The sequence below is a fragment of the Dipodomys merriami genome, unplaced genomic scaffold (genome assembly GCF_024711535.1).
Source record: "Dipodomys merriami isolate MVZ:Mamm:240054 unplaced genomic scaffold, mDipMer1.0.p SCAF_7, whole genome shotgun sequence".
Classification (NCBI taxonomy): Eukaryota; Metazoa; Chordata; class Mammalia; order Rodentia; family Heteromyidae; genus Dipodomys; species Dipodomys merriami.
Window position 1 is genome coordinate 30,694,390 of NW_027206290.1, and position 13,666 is coordinate 30,708,055.

Below are 13,666 nucleotides of genomic sequence, written 5' to 3' on the forward strand. Positions count from 1 at the left end.
CAGAAAAGTTTATGAGACTCCATCTCATGGTTACCAAGATGCCATCTCATTAACCAAGGAAAAGCAAGACTGGAGGTGTGGCTCACGTGGTAGAGCTCCGATCAAGTGAGCTTGAGGCCCGGCATTCAAGCGCCAGTACTGAAAAAATACTGCTTCTATTTTTATTTTTATTTTTCTATATGTGATTGGTCTTATATCTAGCTACTTTTAAGATTTCCTTTATACCTTCAGTGAAATTTAGAAAATCTCTAGCTATTATTTCCTCCTACTCTCTTCTCCAGTGTTCTCACCCGCAAATTCTAGCCCTGGGCAGCTTTGTCCTCTTTCGTCTGACTCCCTTTAGACTGTCAGCCTTGCTAGCTAAGAAGATTGCTTAAGATAACAAACTAGAGCTGTAGTGGAACTTTCTTTTTTGACTTCTGTTTCCTTATGCTGCCTTGTCCAGTGTGTGTCTAGGTTCTAATTAGTTAAGACAAGACCAAAAGCAGAACCTACTTGGAAGTCTCTATGAATGCTGCTCACCATGGTTCCTTTAATTCCTATGAATCAAAGGTAGCTCTCCTTCTGATAACTAAGGTGGTTCCGTAAAAGGGAAGAACGGTCCTCATCCAGAAATACAAAGTCAGCTGCCATTTGTATAAATAGATGGGCTGTAGAAAGCCAGGAACCAATGGAGAGAACAGATATAACAGTAACAAAAACCATCTGTTGCTGAGGACATCAATTAAATAGCTAGCTCAGAGTTACTTTGCTAACAAAGCTTAGAAGTTTTATGTCTTTTAGTATTCCCACATTCATTGGAAGGTGATTCACTGACCCATTTTTTTCCATCACCAGCCTCCTAACTTGATTGTCAAAGTGAAAGAGCTACTAACTAGTCCAGGGCAAGCAATTTCCTTTTAAGCAAATGCAGCACAAGTTGACATACCTTCAACTTATACTCCACTGGAGAAAGCTTAGTTATCTGTCCATACTTGTCCTAAGGGAAATTTAGGATCTGTGATTTCTAACCAGGTAGCCCTCTTAACTAGCTAAATTATGGGGACAGTTAACAGTCATCCATGCCAAGCTAGTGAGGAAATAAATTCTAGCCAGCCTTTGGCAGCTCATGCCTGTAATCCTAGCTGCTCAGGAGACTGAGATCTGTGGATCATGGTTCAAAGCCAGCCGTGGCAGACAAATCCAGAAGATTCTATCAATAGTTAACCAGCAAAAAGCCAGAAGTAGAGGCACAGCTCAAGTGGTAGAATACCAGCCTCAAAGGAAAAAGCTGAACAATATCTTGAAGCCAAGTTAAAGGCCCAATATAGGCACTACTACTACTACTACTACTACTACTACTAATAATAATAATAATAATAATAATAATAATAATAATAATACCCAACTCTTCTTCAAAATCATTTTCCCTTTAAATGGAGATTACAAGGTATAGCACTGACTCCTAAAAAGGCATTACATATAATAATGGAGCCTTGTGCTATGGATTCCTGCCTAACTGTGGACACTGAGGCAAGAGGATTGCTAATTTTTAGTGAGACCCTAAAGCATGAGCTTTCTAGGAAGCTATATTTAGATACTACACTACTATTACAATTAAAGACTGTTATTAACTCAGTGCAACATCTGATGCATTAAGAGTCATTTACATGCTCCTAGATGAGACCAATTTTAGAATTTAAACACATTTGATGAGAATAATCCTGGCCTGGTGCTTGATAGGTCAAGATTGGAAAATATTACTAGATTCTTGTGGGGCTAATGAAGTAGATCAAGGGCAGACTAATCTGATGTGTTCATTATAAATTTAATCTTTCAAGTCCTTCCTGTCTGTGCAAACCTTGAAGCCTTGTTTGGAAAAAATAATAATAATCCAATTCAGGAGAAAACTCCCTAAAGCACCAAGATTACTTAGAACAATTTCAAATGCTACAGCTCAACATTCTGAAGGCTTTCTTTCTGCTGCTGTTTTAGGGTCGGGTCTGGAGCTTACGAACAGGTTGTAATCAAACGCTAAAAGTCAAGCCAGTCAGCCAACAGTTCTCTGTGGACTCAAGGAATGAGTGATCTGTGTGCAAAGCACTTACAAGAAAAATGAACCTATTTCGAAAACGAAGTTCATGTATCCAGAGGAAAGCCAACACTGATGCTGTCTTCTGTAAGTCCTAGTGCCACCCTTCCCACCAGTGAGGGGGCATCTGAATGTTGGTCCAAGGCAGTGTCCCCTGTGCCTTGGACACTGCTCCTGTGGTGATGAAACCCCCTGCTTTGCTTCCAAGGCCTGCCCCACTCTACCTCCATGAAGAAGCCAGTATTGGACACTTAACTGAGAGCTTAGTACTCCAGTGGTAGAGGTACTCAATAGATTTGGGCTATAGTTTCTGTTCTGTTTCATTTATTCTTAATTTCACATTTAAAAGACAGTATGTGAATGGAATTTAAGCCCTATAACTTCTATCAAGGTAGATGCAATTCCTGTTAAGCAAATCTTTCATGTTATGTTACCCTACAGTGTTGTATTGAGTTGGTTGACTCCTTTTTGATGTGGTAATTGATATCCTGCATGGCTGTTCACACGTTGGGAAAATGATCTAGAATTTAAACATGTAAGATGCTTAATAAGAATTCCCTGGGCTGGGAAGGTGGCTCACTGGTAGAGCGCTTGCCTTGCATGCATGAGGCCCTGGGTTTGATTCCTCAGCACCACATAAGCAGAAAAAGCTGGAAGTGGCTCTGTGGCTCAAGTGGTAGAACACTAGTCTTGAGCTGAAGAGCTGAGGGACAGTGCCTAGGCCCAGAGTTCAGGCCTCATGACTGACAAAAAAAAAAAAGAATTCCCAACATTATCAGTCATGAATCAGTGACAAATGTGTTCACATCTGAGGTAGTAGGTGTACATAATGCCTTTTCCACACAGCATCTGTGTTACTTGTGCTGCAGAACCCAGACTAGCAGTACATAAGAGACCTGAAATAAGCTTACTATTCAATATATTAGGCCTTCATCAGGCCCCCTCACAGAGGAGCTGCTTAATTTGCTGGCTGTTAAGGTCTGCTGGTTCAGCAATCTAAATTTAGAACAAGAGGAAAATAATGATCTGGTTAGAGGTAGCATCCTTTTTCTATATAAATTCAGACTGGTCTGAAACTGCGTCTTCTTCTGACCCAGCAGAGGCTAGAAGACGGGAGAACAGCTGGCTGGCATGGCGCTGCAGGGCTGCTGGCTTTCCTCTCTAGCTCCCTGTGGTCACGTGCTGTGCTTTCGTCTTTACTGTGTCACAAGTTGTTCTGAGGCAAGACTGTGCACTGTGACATATTTGGTCCAGATTCCAGTTTAACAGCACAGCAGATAAGCCTGGTCTAACATGAGTGTTCCCATGGGGAACAATCTAAATGCTCTCAGAATCACTCAATCACTGAAGAAAAACATAGGTTCTGTAGAGTGAGTGATATCCCCATCCTTACTTTCACAGTCGTGTCCAGGAGAGAAGCTAGGTTGGAAGAGAATTACTTTGGCCTATGTATTTTTATGTTCACAGAATAAGAGGGAAAATAGATTATTTTAATCTCTCAAATTGAGAGGTTTAGAAAAATTGGAATAGTTCATATTCAGACTTCATTTTTAATAGGTCAAGAATCGTGTATCCTAGACAGGCATCAGTGGCTCATGCCTGTAATCCTAGCTACTCAGCTGAGATTTGAGAGTCCCTGTTCAAACCAGCCTGCAGGAAAGTCTCTGAAGACTCTTATCTCCAGTTAACCACACACAAAAGCCAGAAGGGGAGCTGTTGGCTCAAGTGATAGAGCTGCCTTGAACAAAAAAGCTCTAGAACAGCACCTAGGCCCTGAGTTCAAGCCCCCCAGGACTGGCCAAAAAAAAAAAAATGAATTTGGTATCCCACATTCATCCAATGCTATTTTTACAAATAGATTCTGAAATGTTTTAAAAGATAATACACTGCCTTAGAATATTTTGACTGTTAAGAGAAAGCTTTCTGTGACATTAATTATAATGTTTGTTTTTTTTAAGATATCTTTTGGGAAAAAAATTAACCTGATCACTTTTCTTCCAAATGTTATCTTAAAAGACAAAGACATGCTACCTGTCTTCGAGTGAGGCACTCATTGTTCATTATGGAAAGAATCAAGGAAAGTCTTAGAGATATGAAGACATTGTTTAAAAAGATGTTTAATGTGGCATTTTTAAAACCTATTTTTCTATTTTCAAAATATTATTTCTAGGTTATATTTTTCTTGGCACTGGTGCAAATAACTTTAAAAATGATAAAACTAGACTGTAAACCTGGGTCATAAGAACACTCATCAGACACATAAAAAATGCTAGATCAGGGCAGGTCCTTGCCTTGGTCTGTATCTTTATGTGAGATTAGTTCTTGTTATTTAAAATGGTACAGACTCCTTTTTAAAAGCCAAAATGTGAAGAGATTTTTGGAAGTATAAAATCCATGCCTTTATGATTTTAGCAGCCACAGCATTCATCCTGGTTTACAAAGTGGTATTATAAATCATCTCACAAGGAGAATCTTGTTAGGAAGGAAAAGAACAAATAGCTGTGTCCTGCATAGTAGATCGTAGGTGTAAGTCTCAGTGTTCCCATACAAATTGCAGGAACATTTGCTAAGGATTGTCTGATTGTCTGCTTTATTTCCCTTTAGTCTGTCCTTAGAGTATGTATTGTCAATCTCTTAACAAAATAGCTTAAAAAAAAAAAAACAAGTGTTTATCAAAGACCATATCCACTTTTGATTCTGTTTGGGGTTTAGAAAAATAGACTTGGAAAAGTAGATTCTTAAGCACAAATTAACTTTTTTTAAAATAAGTCCAGGTTCAGGTGACTCAATCTTGGCGAGTTTTCTCATTCAATCCTAGCAAAAAAAGACCGATGCAGTTTCCAGCTAATGTTTGTATAAGACAGGAAAGAGTCTTAAATACGTTACTGAGAAGAATATACAGCCAAACAGGAGACCCTTCTTGTGACTTAAGCCAGTCACAGACATGGCACTGGCAGGATGTCCCTTGTAGTGAGGACACAGAGGATCCTGGACCATGAGCGCACACTTGAGCCAGTTGGCTTCCCTTTGTGGTGTTTTGAAAGTTTTTGTAAACAGACAACTAGGGTGGATCAGTACTTAGGATCTGAAAAAGTCTGACACTTAAGAATCCTACACTTGGGTGGGATGTAGCTCAGTGGCCAAGTACTTGCCTAGCAAGTGCAATGTCCTGGGTTCAAGCCCCGATACCAAAAAAGAGAAGAGAGAAAACAAAACAACAACAAAACCAGTTAACAAAGAATCCTACACTCCACCATCCCATTCCAACATAAAACTATTTGAATAATATCCAAAGGTCTATATATATATGGTTAGGGTTTTTGTTTGTTGTTTGTTGTTGTTTTGAACAAAACTGAGCCACAGAAGGTGACCACTTGCTCCTTCATTGCTACAAGGGAAAAACCGCTCCATCTAGCTTCTATTCAAACCACTTACATACTAAAGCAGCCATGAGTTTTAATACATTAAAGTATCTAGAAGTAAGTTTAGACTTCCAGGTATCCAGGCAAACTAAACCACTTTGTAGGCTCACACTGACAGTATTATTAAATAGCTCATTGAAGTGCTTGGCTTTCAGTATTTATGACAAATCTCTGAGCAACAGACTGGGCTTATATATATGGGATTGCATTTCTTATCAAGTCTTTAGGCAGTTCAGAAACTATGCTTGGTCAATTCTGTTATTAGATGGTACGTCAAGTGAATATAATCAAGTTGGTAGCTAGGCTACCATCCTTACGTTGCCTTGGGTACTCTACATAATGTTAATAGCTGAGATAGAAGGATATATTCCTGTATTAATCCTATTTAAGACTATCCTGAAAACAAAGGCCTTATTTCCTTATATATAAAAGTTTACTAAGATACTGTATGCACAATAAGTTTTAAATGGTCATGTTGGTTTAGGTAGCTACTCATACAACAAAGCTGATGCACACAGTGTACTCTGCATCTTTCCAATATTTATGTTTGTAAAAGAAATCATGAAGACCTTGCTGATACTAATTGAACAAATTCCATGCAAAGAAAAGCATTTAGAGTATATACATTTTTATTTTGTTCTCTCTTTTTTATTTTGAAATATTTAGTGAATCACCTTCCTGTATTGTATGTTTGTGTGATCCTTGGAAAGTTAATATATGTGTGAGTAATCACATGAGTGTTTATGAAGAATGTTCCTGATTGGCTGGGGTAAATATCAGTGGTTAAACCCAGGTTTGATCCCCAGCCCCACCAAAAACAATATTATTGAAGTGATTCCATTAGTATTCCATTGTAATACTTGGAAAATGACCTTCATACTTACATATTATAGTGTTTTTTGTTTCAACTGTACAATGATAAAGCCAGAAAATGTTTCACTTTTTTTAACAAATGCCATTTTTTAATTTGTAAAAATGTTTGTAATCATGTAAAGGTGAATCTTATACATGTTCAATAAAAATCATATCTTAAAATTTTGCTGCTTTTTCTGTTTTAAAATATTAAGATTCTGTCAGAAAATGGTGCCAAGGTAAGAAAATAGAAGGGAAAATCCAAGATAACTTTTCCCTAAGGGTCTTCTTTTCCTACCTTGGATGCCACTTGTATGCCTCCAGTGGCAGACAGCTCTTGAATCCTCTGGCACCTGTGCAGGCTACAGTTTGAGCCCAGGCTTTGGAGTGACACACATCTGAGTCAATTCAAGCTCTTCTCCAAACCTAATCCCCTAACCTAAGAGAAAGGGCACAAACTCTCTCTGGTTGATACAGAAACCATAGAAATTAATGTTAAGAGTTTGCCAAAAAGCCAGGGATGATAGCACATACTTGTAATCCCAGCATTCAGGAAGCTGCTTTAAGGTCAATCTGAACTACTCAAGACACATATACGTGTGTGTGTGTGTGTGTGTGTGTGTGTGTGTGTGTGTGTGTGTGTGTGTGTGTGTGTGTGTGTGTGTGTGTGTGTGTGTGTGAAACTTGTTAAAAAGGAAAAACACAAAAGAGTATGCATTCAAGTTTAGGCATTCAAGTGTTTTATCAAATCCAAATTTGCCTTTGTGTAACATCTGTATACATTAATTCTCTCATGTTGGCATGTTATTAAATGTGCCACTAGTAGACTTTTTTAAAATTGTCATTTAAATTTGTCATCAATACCCTTTTGCAGGCCTCTTCTTCTTGAGGTAGTAAAGACATACAGTTTATAATGAGTTTGAGGCCAGGGCCTTTCCTGATGATTGCTAGGCATCTGTGTTCAGTGCAAGTTGTAAAAGGAAACAGTCCCTGCTTGCTGGCAGAAGGAGTAGGGCATGAGGCATGGACATAGTGTAGGAGAGCCTCCAAACCTCTGCTCGTATACCGGCTCTGCTGGGATCTCCTGCGTCAGCCAAGATGAATTGGTACCAGATCATACAGAAGCTAGCAGGACCTCAGATCTGCCAGGCAAGGCCTAACATCACCACAGTAAGGTTTTGAGGCCCAGTCTTACTGTTCACTTCATCCACCCTTCTTCAAACACCCTGTGAATTGCCTCTACCTCTGTCTTTCCCTTTCTCTTTCCTTCTTTGCACCTGTGTATCCCTTCCTATTAGCAGCACATAATACAGTGTTTCTTTCCATGGGTGTGATGCATGTGAAATCACTGGGAGGTAAAATGTAACCAAAAAACAAAGGAAACAAGCAGGGCAGGATAAAGGCAGAGGTTTCCTAGGCCCATGATCTCTATCCCATGTGACCCCATGCATCCAGGCCATGGGGAGAACTTCCTGTATGAATTGAGACCTTGTAATTACAGCTCAGCTAGGGTTCACATGGTTTCTCAAGTTGGCATGCCCGAGATTCTTTTTCTTCTTTCATCTTAGTTATGTTGGGGATTCAAAACAAGTGTATGCAGGTGCTTTAAGGCAAGTGTGTCACCTTCTGGCATTAAACCTCAGGATTCAAGCAAATCTCTTTCCTAAGTGATACTCTGGCTGCTCCCTTTTCATGTATATACCCCATGGAATTAAGACCAATGGGAAAATGCACTTGGGTGATTTAGATAATTTGAAAATACTTGCAAAAGGGGGCTTGAAATATTGGCATGCACTGTGTAGACAAGGTGAAAATACCTGCTTTGATTCTAAAAGTAACTGGGTGTTGGTGCCTCATGGTTGCAATCGTAACTAGGTTAGGAGGCTGAGATGTGAGGATCCAAGTTCAAAACCAGCCTGGGCAGGCAAGACCATGAGATTCTTACCTACAATTAAGTACCAAAAAAAAAAAAAAAAAAAAAATTCAGAATGGAGCTGCGGCTCAACTGGTGGAGAATTAGATTTAAGCAACAAAAAGTTCAGGGACAGTTCCCACGCCCCAGAACTGAGGCAGGAGGGGGGCAGAGTGGAGAAAAAAGATTCTAAAAGTACACTTGGATGAGTATCGTGAGAATTTCTACTGGACAATGATAGATAAGAAACAAAATTAAGTACACAGAGGCTGACTTGGGTCTGACTGAGACATTCATGGGAAAAAAACAAGCCCATCAATGAAAGCCACAGGTCTAATGGAATGTGTGTGGGAATGAATAACAGGACCACTGCTTCACTGGATAAATTACAGGTGAGTCACAGCGCACAATGAGACGAAATAGGTAGAAAATAAAAGGTAATTACATAATTGACAGCAAAATGCAGGTGGCGTGAACATAGGCCTTGGCAAAAACATTTAGAACCAACCCAACAGGGAAATAGAGGGCAGCAAGTGTTCATTTAAGGGGATACATTGTATATAACTGACATGTGAGGCTTCAAAAACAAGTCTGTTGTTATTTTAAAGTTTACTTGGGGACTCACTGTGTTTGAATTTGAATCCTCCTTCCTCCTGCTGTTGAGTGCTGGGATTGCAGGTGTGAACCACCTGGCTCAAAAACTAGAGTGTTTTATCATTGACTATACAAATTCCTATTATAATTTCCAACTCCTGCCAGCTTGCTTGTGATTTCCCAAACGTCTCTTTTCTACAACTATGCCCCCCCCAAAAAAAGGTACATCTCATATACTAATTAATCACTTTTTTTTTTTTGCTGTAATTCATGCCTAGCAGTTTCCACAGGCAAAAGGCCATTTTTCTCAGTCTTGAAAAGGTTCTATGTTGCCACCACCGATGGAGCTCAGTTCCTGGCTTCCTGTCATAAGACCACGTTTTGTGGTTGACAACCAACTTCAATGGAGAGATTTGCCTTAATTGGGATTAGCCCTTGGAAACCACTGGGAACTGAGGACAGTGAATGCTGTGCAGGAGCTCATTTGCTCTCTGGGTATGCTATCCAGGGAAAGGTTGGAAATCTGAGCCAAGAAGAAGGAAGACAATGGGGAAGAGTGGGAAGAGTCACAGAAGGATGTGCTCTGGCTGCTGGAGAAGGAAATGGGGGCAGTGTTCAGGAAGGCATGTGGAACCTTGGAAGGGAATCCAGGGTCACATCTCAATAATATGGAAACTGAACTTAAAAACTGGGAGTGCTATGAACACTTAAGGCTTCTGGGAAAACTCAAAAACCTTTAAGAGTTTTTGAGGAGATAAAATGGATGGAGTAAAGCCAGGTACCGGTGGCTCACACCTGTAATCCTAGCTACTCAGGAGGCTGAGATCTGAGGATCATGGTTCAAAGCCAGCCCAGGCAGGAAAGTCCCTAAGACTCTTCAATAAGCCACTAGAAAGCCGGAAGTGGCGCTGTGGCTCAAGCAGTAGAGTGCTCGCCTTAAGCTCAAGAGCTGAGGGATAGCACCCAAGCCCAGAGTTCAAGCCCCATGACTGATAAAAAATAGAGTAATATTGTATGCATGTATGAAAATGTCACAGTGAACTCCCCTTCCCCCAGTACAACCAATACATACAAATTTTTAAAATGTTAAAAAATAAATGAAGGTCACTTGTTGATGCCAGTGTCTCATACCTGTAATTTTTACTACTCAGGAGGCTGAGATCTGAGGATTATGGTTGGAAGCCAGCCTGGGCAGCAAAGTCTAAGACTTATCTCCAATCAACCAGCCAAAAACTGGAAGTAGAGATGTGGGACAAGTGGTAGAGTACTAGCCTTGAGTGGAAAAGCTCAGGACAGTGCCCAGGCCCTGAGTTCAAATGCCAGGTCTAACCCCCCCCCCACCCCTCCAAAAAAGGAAAAAATACGTATTTTTAAGTTTTTAATCATTTTGACCTTGAATGTTCCTTTATGGCATATGTGTTAAAGCCTTGGTCTTTACGGTAGCAGTGTTAGGAGATAGTGGAACCTAAAGGAAATGGGGCCTAATGGGAGGTCTTTAGGTCATTGGGTGTCCTTTGAAGAGTATGTTGGGATCCCAACTCCTTCCTCTCAAATTCAAGCTCCACTATGAGCTCTCACTCATGGCATTGAGGTGCTAAAGCCTAAAATAGTATCAACCCATCATGGATCAGAGCCTCCAAATCTGTCAATTCTTTTCCAAATAAATCTTTTCACTTTATAATTCGCTTGTGTATTTGATTATAGTATCAGAAGCTGAGTTTTAGACTCGCCCAGACTATGGAAGCAGAAACTGAAACAATTCCTGATAATGTATTTCACATCTAGTCTGAGAATATGGGCAGTGATGGGTAGCAATAAAAAAAAAAAAAAAAAAAAAAAAAAAAGTCCCTCTCAGAAATCTACCTATGGAGGGCTGGGAAGGTGGCTCAGTGGTAGAGTGCTTGCCTTGCATGCCTGAGGCCCTGGGTTTGATTCCTCAGCACCACATAAGCAAAAAAAAAAAGCCGGAAGTGGCGCTGTGGCTCAAGTGCTAGCCTTGAGCTAATGAGCTGAGGGACAGCCCCAGGCCCAGAGTTCAGGCCCCACAACCGGACCCAAAAAAAAAAAAAAAAAGAAAGAAATCTTTACCTATGGAACTACCTTCTACTTAGCCATATTTCATTGTATTTAATTCTTGCAAGGAAAGTCATCATAAATGATGCACATGGGGCCTCTGCCTTATAAACTAAGGGACCTATTCAAATGATTTGCTAGAGAGAGAAAAAAAAAGGAATAACCAATCCAAAGGAGTTCTTGAAAAACGAATTTGTGTGCAGTGAATTGGGAAGAAATGTTAAGACAATTATCTATACACTGTCTATACATCCTTATGAGAATTTAGGATTTTAGCGTGAACTACTATGGGTTAGTATTGTTTTGTAAAGACATGTTATCAATAAAGGATGGAGTACAGACAGGTGCATTTATTTTAAAAATGTATTGCTAGTGAGAAAGTTGCATCAAAAATCCTAGTAAATACCATTATGTATTGATAGTAGCAAAATGGGCACTTTACCAACTGGACTTCTATAGGGAGTGGTCAGGGCTGCTCATCTACAGAAGCAAGAAACTAGACTGGCCAGGGGTCCCCACAACGGATAAAGGAGAATAGATGTGAAGACAGAACAACCAGGCACTAGTGGCTCATACCTGTAATCCTACTCATTGAGATTAAGATCTGAAGGATTGTGGTTCAAAGCCAGCCCAGGCAGGAATTGTAAGACTCTTCTTAGCTAGCAAAAGGATGGAAGTGGAGCTGTGGCTCAAATGGCAGCCCTGAATGAAAAAGCTGAAAGAGTGTGAGGTCATGATTTTAAGCCCCACCACCAGCACAAAATAATCTATTAGGACATTTTAGAACAAGAATTTAAAATTTTTTAATGCTGTGTGTGTGTGTGCGCGCACACACACTGGGGCTTAAACACAGGGCCTAAGTACTGTTCCTTAGCTTTTACATTCAAGGCTGGTCTCTGCCACTTGAACCATAGCTCCACTTCTGGCTTTTTTGCTGCTTAATTGGAGTGAAGCATCTCCCAGATTTGTCTACCTGGGTTGGCTTCAGACCACAATCCTCAGATTTCAGCTTCCTGAAGGATTACAGCTGTGAGCTACCGGTGCGTGGCTTTACTTTCATAATTCAATGTCACTGGTTGAAGTTCATTAGGTAATTTGAGGTTTTTATAGCAAAAACAATTTCATTTTTGTCTTGGGAGTGCTAACAATTGAACCCAGGGTCTTGACCATGCAAGGTTAGGTACTCTACCACTGAGATACACACTCAATCCTAATTCATAATTTTTGTTAAGAGTTTTTAGGGCTGTGGACATCTCAGAAATAGAGTACTTTCTTTCCATTCACACAATCCTGAGTTTGATCACCAGCCATAAAATGATAGGTTATATATGATTTCATTGCTGTTTTTATTCACTTACTTTGGGGATGGGTGAGGTAGGGACTAGAGGCAAAGGTAGCAACAATCGTCCCCATTAATATCTCAAGCATCTTAAACCCAGTCAGAACATAATGCTTATGGTGAGCACTATGATGCATACCTGTAATCCCAGGACTTGGGATTCTGAAACAGAAACATCTCAGGTTAGAGGTCAAACTGAATTACATAGCCAGATCCTAGCTCAAAAGAAAGGGGGAAAAATGTTTCCTTTTCAACAGCCCTGCAACCAGAAACTTCTCCCTACTCCACAACTAGTACATAGCCTTGGGATTTTGACAGCAACAAAAATGCTTTATGGGCATGTAAGATACAACATATTCCCAGTAGGAATTCCCCAATAAGAAAGCAAAAGGAAAAAAATTCAACTTCTAAGTAAAATCTTCTAGTTGGATCAAGTTCAGTGTACCTCACTTGTAAGGCACAAAAAAAATGCAGAGGATCCCTGAGAGCAGTTCCGAACCCCCAGGGCAATCGGGAACATTTAAAAAGCTTTGGGGTGAGGGAAATCATGTGATCAGACTCCAACAAAATTAATGGGTTATCTTTGAAGAAAGATGAAAAGGGCTGACCTTGGCTAGAAACAGCCTGTGACAATGAGCAATGAAGAGAAGCAAGCCTCACAAAGAAAGCTATCAAGGCCCAGAGACCTCAAAAGGACACAGCCTTTGGGATAGGAGTCTTTAGATCACAGGCACCTTTGAGCACAGGTAGGGGTGGTGGTTAATGGAGGTACACAGGGGTCTAATGAAACAATCTGAAAAGTCAGCACCTAAGGGAGGTTTATGATTAAGGCTTGTGACTTAAGGAGAAATGAATGAGCTTGGCAAGCAGTGGCTACGTGATTAAGACCTTTCCAACAAGTGGGCACATGGTTTCCTGGAAATCCGACTACTTCTCCACTTTCCTTACTGATAGGTGTGGTCCAAGACTTCATTCTGGTCAAGAGGAAGTGGTGTTGCATAAGGACTTGTTACATACCATCCCAGGGAGCTGGCTCATGCCACTTCTCCCTTCTCTTTTCTGTTGTTACAAATAAGTGGTAAGCTGAAGGCCATTCCTCCATCTGGCCCTAAGGTGGCATGCTACATTTGCCATAATAAGCGAGGCACATGTGGGTCTCTAAGACAGCCAGGCTCTGCTGCCTGCCGGCCATGATCATTTCATTATTTCATCCACTGCTTTACCCCCATTAGGCAAAGCTGTACTTTTCTCTCCCACTGCTCAAGCACTCCAACACCTTCTAGAGAAGGTGTGCTCAAAAAACAGAAACACAGCCAGAATGGTCGAGTTCACCTAGAATGCCAGCACTCCTGAGGCTGAGGGTGAAGGATAGCTAATTAGTTGCAGGCTAGCATGGGATGCAA

The 13,666-nt window shown here is 40.5% G+C and overlaps 1 protein-coding gene across 1 annotated transcript in view; it reads left to right on the forward strand.

Annotated features, from left to right (window-relative positions):
• The window catches only part of Eeig2 (EEIG family member 2), a 58,135-nt gene extending 51,630 nt beyond the window's left edge, over positions 1-6,505 (forward strand). Inside the window, exon 11 of the mRNA XM_070006169.1 lies at positions 1,975-6,505. Within this exon, the coding sequence (XP_069862270.1) occupies positions 1,975-2,017 (43 nt within the window). The 3' untranslated portion in view covers positions 2,018-6,505. The remainder of the gene's footprint in view (positions 1-1,974) is intronic.
• The last annotated feature ends 7,161 nt before the right edge of the window (positions 6,506-13,666 follow it).